General features: G+C 32.7%; 2 protein-coding genes across 2 annotated transcripts; one reads left to right on the top strand and one right to left on the bottom strand.

Annotated features, from left to right (window-relative positions):
- Positions 1-2,678: 2,678 nt before the first annotated feature.
- Positions 2,679-4,814, bottom strand: LOC130635728 (uncharacterized). Its single transcript, XM_057445179.1, has 3 exons — positions 4,073-4,814; positions 3,803-3,981; positions 2,679-3,718 (listed from the first exon to the last, which is right to left on the bottom strand). The coding sequence occupies exons 1-3, from the start codon at positions 4,377-4,379 to the stop codon at positions 2,777-2,779; spliced, it is 1,428 nt and encodes a 475-aa protein (XP_057301162.1). The 5' UTR covers positions 4,380-4,814; the 3' UTR covers positions 2,679-2,776.
- A 5,686-nt stretch (positions 4,815-10,500) lies between these two features.
- On the top strand, positions 10,501-14,090 carry LOC130635735 (trafficking protein particle complex subunit 1-like). Its single transcript, XM_057445188.1, has 4 exons — positions 10,501-10,656; positions 10,903-10,973; positions 12,755-12,890; positions 13,738-14,090. Exons 1-4 carry the CDS (start codon positions 10,558-10,560, stop codon positions 13,852-13,854), a joined length of 423 nt encoding a protein of 140 aa, XP_057301171.1. The 5' UTR covers positions 10,501-10,557; the 3' UTR covers positions 13,855-14,090.
- Positions 14,091-15,219: the final 1,129 nt, after the last annotated feature.

A 15,219-nucleotide genomic window follows, 5' to 3' on the forward strand; every position in this document is an offset into this window, starting at 1 on the left:
GTGGATTCAACTGTTGCAGTAATCTTTGCTTCATGTGATATCACACATTCTAAAATTTGCGTTAATTAAATGCATTTTTGAAAACAACCTTGCTCAACTGCGTTGATTAAATGCCTTTTTCAAAATAATTTCATTGAACCCCATTTCATGACTGTTAATTTAATTTGCGTTAATTTCTTCACTCGTTAATTTCATGGAATAAGGTATGTGTCTGGGGTGAAAAATGTTTTAACATTGTTAAGATTTTGTTGGTATTTTTTGTCATGTTTTTACATGTTTTTTAAACTTAACTCATTAACTTTGTGTGAAAGACTTAAGTTCAATTCCCCTTCTTGGTGGCGATTCAATATGGGCGAGTAAATGATATCATAGCTCCAGGTTAACCCAAATCATGTGAGGCAAATTGGGGAGATGGCGCAATGTGTGGGCCGTTGGATGTTGCAGCAGGGAGCTGTCTGGTAGCGCTGACCCTAATACACCTTTACGATAATTCAATTGTACATGCGTTCCTACGGCTCTCCATCGCTTTACAATACCGAAAAAAGGAGGTAAAAATCGTGCTTTTATGAGAGTTTGTTAGATGCAAAAGCGTGTTTTCTCCAGTTTTTTAACTTCTGTCGAATTAATTTCTTTCAAATTTTCAGGAAACGTTGATAATAATAAAATACAACTTATGTGTACTTTCCATTAAAAACAAAACGTGACAAGAAAAGTTATCACAAAAAACGTGTTTTCTCCTTAATAAACTCTTATAAAAGTGTGATGTTTACCTCCTCTGATCGTAAAATAAGCTGCGATGGAGTGTTAGTTTTCCCGAATTATCGTAAAGGTTATTGGGTCTCTGGCGTTAGCCACGGCTGTTTCGCTACGGTCAAACCGCGGACAAAATTAAAATGGCTTCCACAATTTTTTTTGAAATTTTGTATTTTTATCATTTTTTAAGTTTTTGAAACTTTTTTTGTATTGTTTTAATTTTACTGAAATAAAAAGTATTAAAATGACCTACTTTTCTACTTTTTTAATATATAAATATGTTATACATGTGTGTTATGGATTTCGAGTTATTTCGTCGAATAAAACACACAAAATTAAAAAAAACATTATTTTTGGCGAAAGTATACCATCTTTCGAACCTCGTGGCAACGCCGCGCTACTAGCTACGGACTTGACAGTTGGTGTGGGGGGCCTGGAAACAAGGTTCTATCGCCCAGTACCGTGCACCGTTCGTCTCACAAACTATAAACTACTTAAATTTTAAGTTAAAGTCTTCTTCAGGCGCTAAAAAAGAGAAGAAAAAGTTCCCAAAGTGGTGCACGGGAATTTGGTTGGTGTGATCCCTTTTCTGCCTAATTAAATAAGTATCTAAACTTCTAAGAGAGTCATAGCGATGCCATTTAATGTTTTGTTAGGTATGGTTTTTCTCAAAAAAATTACGGCGGCGTGGTGTTTACCTTGGACTTGATTGCTCGACCCGGGAATCCTGGTTCGAAACCGGAATTTCTCGAAAATGTTGGAATAAACGAGACAACGGTGTCTTTGCAATTTTTTAGCTAGCTAAAGTTTGGCAGAGCACGAGGTAAGGGACAAAACAGGAAACTACTTTATTTTGCAGGGATTTTATTATTATTTTTGTGCTATTAGAGCACCCTTAAGTTTAAGAAATTGTTTTACAGCTTGTAAAACTTTAAGCGTGGATAATTGTTATCTTTTTTAATCTTGCTTCTCCTGTTTTATATTTTTCTGTAAAGAGTAGCTATTTTTTGGTCCTACAGTTTTGCATTTTGTAGCTAAGTAACTTAATACTTCTTTTTTTTTATTTAGTTAAGACTTTGGTGGGCTTTCTCAAGATGAAATTGTTGAATTCAAAGATGTTTTTAGCTACCTAGCTAGCTAATCTTGGCTTTAACACAAGATTGGGTGCTATTTTATACAGTTTATAAAGAAACACAAAATGATTGCTTTGTATATATATAATAAATAAAATATTTATGCACAACTTGAGGTATTTTCTTCTAGCATGATAAACTAAAAGTTGAAACCGTCGACTCTGAATGATGTTTTATTTAATATATACAGTGCCGATCGCGAGTAAAGCTACACATCTTTGAGAGTACGAGTGCAAATAAATGCGAGTAAAATAGTTCAGAGTGAGAGTACAATGCGAGTGCGAGTAAAATAAACGAGAGTAATCTTTTTAATAACGCGAGTACGCAATAATTAAACTACCCGCGAGTAAATCTTTAAAAAAATATATCATGTTACTCGCGAGTTATATTAAAGAAAAACATAAGACTTTAATTTTAATTCACCATTTAATTTTTTTTTAATTTAGTTTATAATTAAAAAATAAATTTTTAAGTTCAACTTTTGTGTCTCTTCTTTAAATGCTTTCGCTACTTTCGTTATGTGAAATCACTTCCAGCATGTTCTTTCGCAAACACAGAGTCAGAATGATATCTAATTATAGTTATGGTGATCAATTGCCACATGCAGACTTTGCTTTCTGAATATTTTTCAACAAACATTGCTTTATAACTCAGACAACAATCTGTATAATTTTAAAATATCGCCGTAGAAACAGGACGTCACTAAGCTTGTTATCTTTTTGTTTTTGTTGGGATGTTTAAAGATCGAAGCAACAAAATAACGTGAGGGATTTTTTTTATAAAAAAAAACAGTTTAATGTTTAATGATATATTTTTTTAAAAAAATCTAAAAATAAAAAATATTTACATCTAAAAAAATATTTACAAAAAAGTTATTAACTGAAAGAGTTTTATGACTGCAACATGCATGATTTATAATTTTTCTTTGTTCTGTTGCTACGTCGTATAAATTCATCAATTGCACGTTGACAGTCCCTCCATGCACCCGGTGCAGCCATGTTGGTTGGATAAAACTTCCAACAAAAAGCTTTAACAATATCTTGTTTGTAGCCATCAATCGCAGGTTTTTTAACTCCTCGACAATTTCTTCCTACAAGCTCCTTGTGGTCAAATAATTTAGCCAGCAACAGATAGCTAAAGTTTTTGAAAGATGTCGCCCCTTGTCTCACTTCATTGGCTATCGGCCAGAATTCGGTCGGAATTTCTATAGTAGGAGCTGTGTCCACCTTGTATTTTTTTCTATTTAATCTTTCATTTATTTGAAAATCGTCATCATCAATATTCGTCCTCTGCATCGCCTTTAGTGGAGACAACCCCTGGACTGAAGGTAATGCTTCGTCACTGTCGTCGATAAAGTTTGCGGATAAGGCAATTGCATTCCCTTCCAACGCAGCTAGTCGCTTTTCTAGTCTTTCAATGATTTGTCGCATAGCAGCACAATCGCACGTGCACTGCTTTGTTTGCTCGGGATAATTCGGAAAAAGTGTTGTTCTAACGGCAGGTGTTGATTGCAGAGGTCTGGCTGGTGAAGGCGGAGAAAAAGGTAGGTCGGGAAGAATAGAAGTGGATAGTGTCGAAGTAGGTGGCGAAAATGATGGCAGTGGTTTTCCAGGTGAAACCAATAACTTTAGAAAGGAGAATGTGTTTTCAACTTCATCGTTTTGCGTCTTCGGCGTTTCTTCGGCGGTGTTTTCCACTTTATCCTTTGGCGGTTCTTCGGCGGTGTTTTCTACTTTACCATTTTGTGCCTTCCGCGGTTCTCGTAAAACATCACTAAAATCAACTTGGTAATTTAGTTGTGGGACTTTGTAATTTATTTCTACAGCTGCACTCTAAAAAGAAGTTTATAATACATAAATTAGATAAAGAATAAAATTTCTGTGCTGATTCTTACGACAAATTTTTTATAAACTAACATCCTTTTTGACGAACTTCTTCTGAGGTTTTACTAATGTTTCGCCTGTTGTCCGTTTTTTATTGTTTTTAATGTTTTTTATTTTTTCTTCTTTTTTTTTTTCTCCGACCTCTTCGATGATAAATGTTTTCTCGTTGTTCAACCAATCTCTTTCAAACTGTGTGCAATTTGACCATTCATCTAAAAAGAAAGAAAAAAATCATTATTACTAACAGTAAAAATTTAACTTAGCCTCTGTTTTTCTTTAGGTCGTTTACAAAACTATACTTACTGTTTAGAAATAAAATTGTAGCTTTGTGATTTTGTACATTCTTTCCGCTACCCCATCGCACAAATACATTGTCGTCAACGCTCAGTAACTTTTCTTCCCTATTTACAATATCTTTAGTTTTGACAGAACCAATACATTTATCTTCATCGAAGAAGACGCATGCATATTTGTATGTTTTAACTCTTGTTTGACTGAAAAATGATGATGCCATAGTGAACTCAGATAAATGAAGACACTTAAAATGAATTCCTAAAGAAGCAAACTCTTTTATAGCTAGTTTTCGGCTTTTTTCATTTCTTACTCTCATTGTACTCGGGAGTGCAAAAACAGAGTCATTAAATAAGGAATTTGATTTTCGGCTTTTTTATTTCTCACTCTAACTATACTCGGGAGTACAAAAACAAAGGTTATTAAATGATGAATGAAATGTTCGGCTTTTTTTTATTTCCTACTCTCATTGTACTCGGGAGTGCAAAAACAAGTCATTATAATAGAAATTTAATTACCTGCTTTGTTTTATACTCTTACTATACTCGGGAGTACAAAAACAAAGGTTATTAAATGATGAATGAAATGTTCGGCTTTTTTTTATTTCCTACTCTCATTGTACTCGGGAGTGCAAAAACAGAGTCATTAAATAAGAAATTTAATTACCTGCTTTGTTTTATACTCTTACTATACTCGAGAGTACAAAAACAAAGGTTATTAAATGATAAATAAAATGTTCGGCTTTTTTTTATTTCCTACTCTCATTGTACTCCGGAGCGAAAAAACAGAGTCATTAAATAAGAAATTCGATTTTCGGCTTTTTTATCCCTTACTCTAACTATACTCGGGAGTACAAAAACAAAGGTTATTAAATGATGAATGAAATTTTCGGCTCTTTTATTTCTTACTCTAACTGTACTCGGGAGTGAAAAAACAGAAGTGATTAATAGGGAATTTGTTTTTCGGTTTTTTATTTCTTATCAACAAACCAAAAAGAAGGAGCACTCGAAATGGGGAAACAATTACCTGATCATGTTCGTCAAAGAATTATCAATTTAAAAAATGAAAACCTTGGTGTCACCGAAATTAAGAAAAGACTTAAAAGTGAAGGATATAATGTTGGAAGGTCAGCGATATATCGTCTTTTTCAAAAGTGGGCCAAGCATCATTATATCGCAAATCTTCCAAGGAAACCGAAGTCACCAATAAATGTTACAAACCCCGTTCTCGATTTTATCGACACCTGCATGGAGAAAAACGACGAACTCACTGCTAACAAGCTTAGACAACTTTTGCTTCAGCAATTTAATGTTAGCTTTTCTACAAGTAAAATCAAAAGATTAAGACGTGGTCTCGGTTGGTACTCCACTGGGACAAAGTACTGTCAACTTGTAAGGGAAGTAAATCGTCAAAAAAGGCTTATCTTCGCTAAAAAAGTACAAGAAATGGAAGATGATTTCGGCAATGTTTTATGGACAGACGAGAGTTGCATTCAAATGGACTGGAACGGAAAGGTATCTTTTCATCGCTGGTGGGAGCCAGCAAAATTAAAAGGAAAACCAAAACATCCTTTTAAACTTAACGTTTGGGGATGCATATCAAAACGTGGCGCATCTCCAATTTTAATTTTTCACGGCATAATGGACAAAGAGTTCTACTCTGAAGAAATTTTAAAAAATACGTTGAAACCGTTTATTTCCGATGTATTTCCAGATGGGCATAGGTTTATGCAAGATAACGACCCCAAACACACCAGTTTGAAAGCGTCGCAAGTGATGCAGGAAAATCAAATAAACTGGTGGAAAACCCCGCCTGAATCACCAGACATGAACCCTATAGAAAACTTTTGGCATGAAATGAAGGAAAAAATTCGAAATGATTATAAACCGCACACGAAAGAAGAATTGGTAAATGCAATTTCGGAAATATGGTCGGCTGTGACGCCAGAAAAATGCCGAAAGTATATTTCACACTTACGCAAGGTAATTCCGAAAGTCATTGAAAGAAACGGAAAGGCATCTGGTTTTTAAAAAACTACTTTATGTAATAAAACTGAACATTCAAACTGAACGGTAAAAGTTATTTGTATATATACTTTCATTTTAACAACTAATACATTTTTTACTATACTTTTGTTGTTGTTTGTTTTTTCTCTTTTTATCCTCAATGTTTTTGATGATATTGAAACGTAGTTCTGGGCACAGACTTTTTATTAATAGGCAAAAAAAAAATTAAAAAAAAACATGTAATCTCTTACTCTCAGTTTTTTTATGCCACAATAAATTTGTTTTACTTTCTAAACAACACAGTCTTTTTCACTATTTAAAATTAAAGTTTAATTTTTTTAACTTAATTTTTTTAAAGTTTACAATATAATATCTCTCGCAAGAAAAGTTTAATTTTTTTAACTTAATTTTTTTTAAAGTTTACAATTTAATATCTCTCGCAAAAAAAGTTTAATTTTTTTAACCTAATTTTTTTAAAGTTTACAATTTATTATCTCTCGCAAAAAAAGTTTAATTTTTTTAACTTGATTTTTTTAACGTTTACAATTTAATATCTCTCGCAAAAAAATTAAATGTGTTCACGCGCGTATTACTTTGACTTTAAAAACTGTACTTATGTGAGTACACTTGCGAGTAAAAATATAATTAATCATTGAGAGTATGATTAACAAAAATGCGAGTAATATCATTTTAGTTGTACTCGCGTTGTACTCGGGAGTGAATTACTCGCACTCTCACTGTTTTATTTTTGTACTCTTACTCTCGAAAATGTGTAGCTTTACTCGCGATCGGCACTGTAGATGTCACATATTTGACCCGAAAAACCTTAGGACCAAAAGTGACCCTTTGGACAATTTCGGACAGTTTAATATTTCATCTACATCATCTTTAATGGCCTCAGAATCCAAAGTAATGTTTTTTATTTAGTTAATAAACAAACTTTAAGCATACATTAAGGCTCCATAGGCTGTTTTTCACATATTTCACACATTTGGCCCAAAAATAACCCTTTGGACAATTTCGGACAGACTAATATTTCATCTACATCATCCTTAATGGTCTTAGAATCCAAAGCAATGTTTTTTATTCAGTTAATAAATAAACTTTAAGCATATATTAAGGCTCTTAAGGCCGTTTTTCACATAGTTCTCACATTTGGCCCAAATATAACCCTTTGGACAATTTCGGACAGTAATAAAATTAAGTAATTTTCATTCCAGATATTTAACCTAACCTGTGGACCATAAAAAACATGTTTTTTTAACTTTATTCCAGAAATTTTGTGGAAGACATTTATCTAAATGATAATTTTTAAGTCATTTTTAGACATTTTGGCCTAAATTTACCAATTTCGGACAGGTGTCCAAAAAAAATTTCTTTTAATAATATGGACAATTTATCTAAGATTATTATTCTTTTTACAGAATATAAAAATCTTATTTTGTTCTTGAGATATCCTATTTTAACTGAGAGGGTAAATCGAATTATTTTTTCGTAGCATTTTTGTCCGCTCCGAAACAGCTGTAGCCCAAAATGAGCATTAAACACTCTAGGACTCCCCATCTAAGCCATGACCCCTCCTGGAAATAATAGACAAATATCGTGGGATATAACATCCCACGGTATTTGTCAGGCTAGCCATGTAAAATATGCACATCTCTCTCACTAATAATAATAATGTGTTCAAGTGTAAAAAAATATAAAAAAAATTGGAAAAATGGACAGGCATTTAGAGTTAGATAGTAAGCTAGCAGCTTTACCTGACTGTTTGTTGTCAATCTTGAAACCACTTGTTAGCTAAATACAGGGTATAAAATCTAGCCACATTTAACATTAAACACAAAACAAATAACTTCACACAGTAACATCATTCTTTGGCACAGTTCGGCCATGCTTTGCGGCTTTGGCTTATGACTCTTATTAATGATAAACAAGCATCATATCATAATAGCAACATCAGCAAGGATTTGTGGTAATTTCGTCTCCTTTGCTCTACTGGCCGATAAACAAGCATAAACGTCTCGCTGTTCCATCTGTAAATATCCACAGTCCAGATGTGTTTAGCTAGCTAGCTAGAATTATTTTCCTTCTTTTTTCCTTGTTGTAAGGAAACTTGCAAATAGTTTTATCTAAGAAGTAACCTCTATACTCTTTCTGTTCCTTTTTTTTCGTTCGTGCGAAACATCGTAGTGACATCTTCGGTTGCGGAACACAACTGTATTAAAAACTGTGAAAATATTTCAATAAATATTTCGTGTTCTCTTTTTTGCAAACTAAGTTTATTATGAATCTCTGCTTGCTTGTACTTTATGCCGTATAGCTCTCGTTTTCTGTGCAGGAGACTGGGGTTCGATTCCTCTTGACGGTGATTCAACGTGGTCACATGATTGTTACCATAGCCCTGGGTTAACCCAAGCCATGTGAGGGAAATTGGGGAGATGGCACACTGTGTGGGCCGTTGGATGTTGCCAGGAGTTGTCTAGTAGAGCGCAGGCCCTACCAATTGGGTCTGCCTAGCTTAAAAGGAGCATTAAATACTCTAGGACTCTCCATCTAAGCCATGATGGCCCCTCCTGAAAGTAATAAACAGGGTATATCCCTCAATATTTGTGAGGCTAGCCATGTAAAATATGCACATCTATCTATCTATCTTCAGTCCCCAGCCATTATGAGACTAAATACACTTGATGAAAAGCGTTTTTGAAGGTCTAGAAAATTCATGATATATTACTATACCTACACACCGAAAATTGAAAGTAATGAAAAAATTGCTAAATTCCGTACATTTGTTATATCGTATAAAAAAGACGTCCGGGAAGACATACTCCTCGAACATTTCTCTCCTGTACCAAAATATGTTTGGTTAGTGTCATTTCTAATTGCAAAAGTGAGTCGGTCGGACAGTTGGATAAAAATTTTTCCCAAAAAATTAAAAAAATACTATATTTTCCAGCCACATTTTGTTATTCGTTTTAAACGTACGCTGGCTGCATTTTTAGCCTCTGTTTCAAGTTCCATTTTTGACAATCAATGTCGTTCCCATAGTTTTCGCTTGTATTGCTGTATAAATGCGGAGCAGGAAAATATAGCACTGAGTAGTGCAGCGCAGTCCCCTATCGAAATAACATTCGGACGTAACTACCATAATTCGGAGGACCACTAAAAAGGTAAATGGTGGATTTTGTTGTGTGTCGAAGACTGTTCGTGGATTGTTTGGTTAATTCTTTACAAATTTACTGACTCCCCGACTCGATTTTCGCCTTTCAAAGTGAGTCGGTGAGGTAACGCTAACCAATTATATTTTTAATAATTATTTTTATATAATATAATTATTTTTTTTTAAGTCAGACCTGCCCTCGGCTTTTTGCATGGAGAGGTTCTATCGAAGACTATCATTGAGACTCATGTGCAGTTCTACCTTGTGGAACTGTGTCTGTGACAAGCATTTTTAAAGCACGTCCGTAAACAACTGGCATGCCCTTCAACCAATACGATATAAATGTGCCCTGACCTTCAGTAAATAACAGTTGTACAACTTGGTTCCCAGGTAACTTATTTGAAAGCTTGTGAAAGCAACGTTGACACATCTTCGTTATTTACTTGAAGTACACAACGCAAAGGTGGGTCAATAGGATTACTTCATCTGACATGTATATTATCAGTTGTTGTGGAGGAGAAATGCATATTATAAGGCACTTTAACAAAAATTTTGCTAGTATAAATATTGTGTTGCTGTTGTAAATCAAGGCTACTTTAATTATTTGCTGTTGCGAAAGTTATTAGATTCCCTATGCTGAAAGCTTAAATAAGCAAAAAGAAAGCAATTTCTTAATAAAATATTCACAAAATTACCCTTTTTGAGTCTTTTTAAGGATTTAGGCTTTTGTTTTTCTGTTTTGCTCTAAAATAAGAGTGTGAAAAATTCTATAGACGTCATTGAAGTTATATATCATATAAAACTTGTCAGTGTACTCAACTCTTAAATATCCATCTGGCAATTTTGATAATGTAACGTCGGCCTGGATCTGAGCAAAGAAATTACAAAAAATTACACTAGGCTTAATGTTTTGATATTTTAAAGGCTAATACACAGTGCAACAGACAAAACTGTAAATCTATACCATCAATTCCTTGTAAAGATAATTATTGTGTGATGATTAAAATTCAGCATTTTATTCTAAAAATTTGATTTTTTAAACCTGAGAAAGTTGTTAGGCTCTGGTGGAGAGCTCAAGACAGTACCATATTTTATTGGTTTGGTTATGTTGAGACAATACATATAGTGTTTCAGGTTTTTATTTGTTTTCCTCAGGCTTTATATTATTTTGTTTATTATAGGATTTTGTTTAGTTATTGTTGAAATGTTGAAATGATGGAGATATAAGTAATACAAACATACAACTTTAACATCTACATTCTAAAATGGATTAAAAAGATGGAATTAGTTTGCAAATTTTAACTATGTTCTTTTAATTCTGTTTATTTCTCTAGATGACGATATTTAACTTATATATTTATGATCGGAATGGCACATGTCTGTATTATCAAGATTGGCAAAGAAAAAAATCTTCAAATTTATCCCGGGATGAGGTAGATTTCTATTTTTAAAGAAAGGGAGGAAATTTTATGATTTATTTAAAGTTTAAATTCTAAAGAACATAAGCGAGAGCTCTTAAAAATCTGCTGGTAGCCTTATGAGAGAGAAAATAATGTTGATGATATATGAAATGTGAATAAAAATTAAAAACAAATCATGTATAGTAATTAAAAAATTCAAATCTTTCTTGATATTAAATTATTGTTTATACTTAACTTTATTTTATACTGTCTTTTTAGGAACAAAAGCTGATGTATGGGATGTTGTTTTCATTGAAATCTTTTGTTACACGAATGTCGCCTACAGATACGTATCCTTTTGTAAATTAAGAATGATAATATAAATGTTTCGTTAATTCAATAATTCTGGCCAGTAACAAGTTACCACTCCTTTAATAGTCCTTGCATAACAGTAAAGAAATTAGACATAACAAAATGATGTTAAACTTTTGCTAAGAAATTAAAAAATTATTTAAGAGCTCTTTTCTTAAATTAATTTCCTCAATCCTTACGAAGAAGACTGTTAACGCAAAGTTTTATTTAATCTCTTTCCCAAACCATCTCCAATCCTTGGTAACGAGGTCATTAACACAACGTAATAAATCTCAGAGCCAGTTAGCCAAAGCGACGTTACAATGGTACTACTTTTACACTTAGCCATTCATTGTGCTATTTGTAAGAAGGGAAACATGGAATTTAATATATTTTTATTGGCCATCCTGAACCCTGTGTTGTTCATACGTTTTCTGCCTGCTTGTTGGTTATGGCTGGTTTTTCTGTATTTCATGTATTTTTTAAATGATGGTTAGGCGTGGGTTCTTTTGTTATAACTGTCTTTGTTTCCACTTTTTTTAATAGTGAAACCACTTTTTTCTCAGCTTTGATTTTCTCAAATTATTCCAGAAACTTCATGGTGGGTTTTTTAAATAGCAGTTATAGTTTCACAATATAGATATACTTGTGTTATTACTCACTGTTAAATTCTTTCATTTTACTTTTCTGAAGTTGCCGGTTAAATTGAATTTGCCTTTGAACAAACTATTAATTATTATAGTTATTTCTACATGTCCAACAAAATCAGATCAAAAAAAAGATCAAATCAACATATACTTTACAATAATTGACTCTTCACAAAATTAAATTTCCTGCAGAAAATTTTTTTTTAAAGAAATTAGCCTTGGGCGTTGTAAATTATGTTTAGTGATATTTTCCTCAAAAAATTATTCTTACCAATGAAAGCAGAGCACAAAGAAACAGATCAATATCAACAACATTTCAATAGCGATTCCACGTTGTATATTTTCTTTTAGCAGAAGTTGTAGAATTTGGAATTTCACTATTGTCGATGTTTTATAATTTATACAGTGTCTGCATCGTGTTCAAATATAAGAGACTTGTTTTTAGCTCTAAAAGGTCATTCTCACCTTAGTTTCCATGTAAGCATGTGCTTCTAGCAGAAAATAATTTGCTTGATGTTTATGTTGAACTATACTTTCTTTTTCCTTTCTTTTCCCCTCTAATTGTTTTATTTGTGATATATAAATCCTACTTTAGGGTCATCGCCAAATATTTTAAAAGGACGAGCAGTTATTTTGACATAAATTTTGAAGTTAGTTAGTTTAACTCTATAGCTATACATCGATTAGTTTTATTTTTTCTGACTTTAAAATTTGCTGTTAGTTGAATACAGCATCTAAAAACTTTTAAATGCCAATATCCTTCTATCTTGAAATTAACAAGAGTGTTTTAAAAACCATTAAAAAGAAAACAACCTATTAAGTTTTATAAACATGTTCATAATTTTTACTCTGGACAACTTGTGTACTCATATTTAATTCGATACATTTTAAAATTAGTTAAGGCCATTTTTTGTGATGTCATTACTACCCACCCTCATTTTGTAAAAATAGCATGTCCTGTTTATGTACACGTGTTATACACTTTTAAAAAAACATACTGTTGGGTTTTTGTATTTCTTAAAATGTCTAAAGGTTGACCCCTATATACCCAAATTTTAAATTCCTATTATTTAACAGTTTTTATAGAAACAACCTCATGTAATGTAATAATCTTTCCTTAACAACACGATCAGAAAAGATTGTTTTGTGAACTACAGAACGAGCACATACAAACTCAATTTTTTTGAAACTCCAACAGGCATCAAACTTATTTTGAATACAGATTTAAATGTTGGAAAAATTGATGAATGTCTGCGTACCATATATAAGGTGAGTTTTCACAAGTTTGTTTTCTAGACCACGAAACTTGTCCTCATATTTTTGTACAAGATTTTAGAATGTGTTTAAGTGAAATAGAAAAAGACATTAAAGTACTGTCACTTAGAAGGTCAGGAAGATACATTCATTTGATTGGACATCCTAATAATACTTTGAAGCTATTATGCTTTAAAACGTGACACTGTTGTGAATGCACACACCAGGAAAAAACTGTGCTGGCAACACACCAGTTCTGCATTGTAACGTTCACACATCACTCCATAGTCCACATAAGAACTCGTGAAAATCTGAAATGTTAGAAAACGTTTTATTTTAAACGTAAATAAGTAAAACGAATATTTAAACGAATCAATACAGCTAATGGCACTCAAATGTTAGTATTTATAATAAAACACTTTTTGTTAAGTTTTAATTTAATACCGAATTTTTTTTGTAGAATCGCGAAATTAAATTCTCCAAAAATGCTTGATCAGCCTTTAAACTCCAGCTTTTAATCCTACAAATTCCATTTTTTTTATAATGCTAATGTAACTCCAATGTAAAAAGCGAGAGTACAGAATCCACATTGAATAGACTTTTATGTCTATGGACCTTTTACCATGATAGGAAACTTGGGTTTTACACGAATTCTGAAATTAATTCTGGCAGGTTTCCCTTCGTTTGAACACGAACATTGTGTTCTGTAAAGTCGCAAATATTTGCAATTAACAATATGCGAAAGTTTTTTGCATAGACCAAAACTCGAGTTTAAATAAACTCTGGAGAACTTCGTAAACTCCAACGTATGTAAGAATGTGAGAACACATAGTAATGTCTCCTTGTTTTTTTTTTTTGTTAGATTTATGTCGACTACGTTGTGAAGAATCCTCTAACAGAATTAAACGAGCCAATAGAAAATGAGATGTTTACCTCCAAACTGAACAATTACGTACAGAATCTACCGATCTACTATTAAATAAATTGGTTACCAACAAAATCAGATATAGACTTTACTCAAAATATTTTTTGCCAGGGTTGGTTAACATCATTGCGGATGAAATCCTGCTGAAATGGATTTTTTTCGCCACGACAGAATCTATTTCTCCAGATAAGACAGAGTTTTTTTTAAAAAAACGTTTTCTGCTTGACTACAAGTCTTGTAAATTATTGTAAAAAGTTTTATTACATTCAAAAATAAATTTGTTCTTCAAACAGTAGTTTTAAATGGTCTGCAGTAGTGTTGGATATTTGGACAAGCGGGCGAAAACCTTGAAAACGTAAAAAATGTGTTCTCGCTTGCTTTTTTTTAAACATCATGTTAGTGAAGTCATAAATTTTTGTCAAATATTTAAAGGGGAACTACACGCAAAAATTATTTATTATTGTCTAAAAAGGGTAAGATATTTCAAAAAATAAAAGAGTGTAACTTAATTATGTCTGTTTTTACCTCAATAAGAGCAATTTCTTTGCCAACAATATCCGCGTAAAAACAAGAAGACTGGAAATGGTAACAAAAATGCATACCGTAGCGAGAGGCCTCCAAGAAAACACATTGAAAAGAAGAGAAGACATTACGATTTGTTGCAACTTATTTTTTAATAAACATGAACCAAAATAACTAAGCATATACCAAAAATAAATCTTTCTTATTCGTCAAAAAAAACAACGACAACCAACAATTTTCCTCAACTAAACAAAGTCTTCATGAAAAAAACTTTGACGTTTGCAAACACTCTTGATGCATTGTCCCTCTCCCGTTGATAATTTTAAGTTATAATTTTGAAAAAGGTCAAAAAAATGAAATTGTATCGACAAAGGACAACAGTAGCCCATCCTTTTATTAATTCTTTTATGTGATGAACCTCACCTTGGAAATTTGCGTATGAAATGAGAAACAATTCCGTCCAAGATTGTCAAAAAGAGAAAAAGAGCCCTGGGGACGAGGTTACAACTTCCTCGTCTCGTGGGGTCGAGCTTGGACGGGGACCAAGTAAGGAGTGGAGGGTACAAAAATAATGTGATGTTATTTTTTAATTCTTTTGTGTGATGAAACCTCACCTTGCAAAGTTTGCATATGAAATGAGAAACAATTCAGGGGGTAAAGGGGACAATTTTTTAGCCTCCTAAGTAAATACAAAAATCGTCAGGACAGCACCAGGACAAGAAGACTATTTCCAGAACGTGTTTCACATTTGTTTGATGTTCGAGATGTTGATGACATCGGTTCAGAATCTTTTGCTAAGAACCCTTCTCTTTTAATCGCTTGCAACCATTTTTTACGAAGGTTTTTGTTCGATTTTTCTGAAGGTATCTTATGAAAACTAAGGTCTTTCTTAACCTT

Source organism: Hydractinia symbiolongicarpus, chromosome 3, assembly GCF_029227915.1.
Source record: "Hydractinia symbiolongicarpus strain clone_291-10 chromosome 3, HSymV2.1, whole genome shotgun sequence".
In the NCBI taxonomy this organism is placed as follows: Eukaryota; Metazoa; Cnidaria; class Hydrozoa; order Anthoathecata; family Hydractiniidae; genus Hydractinia; species Hydractinia symbiolongicarpus.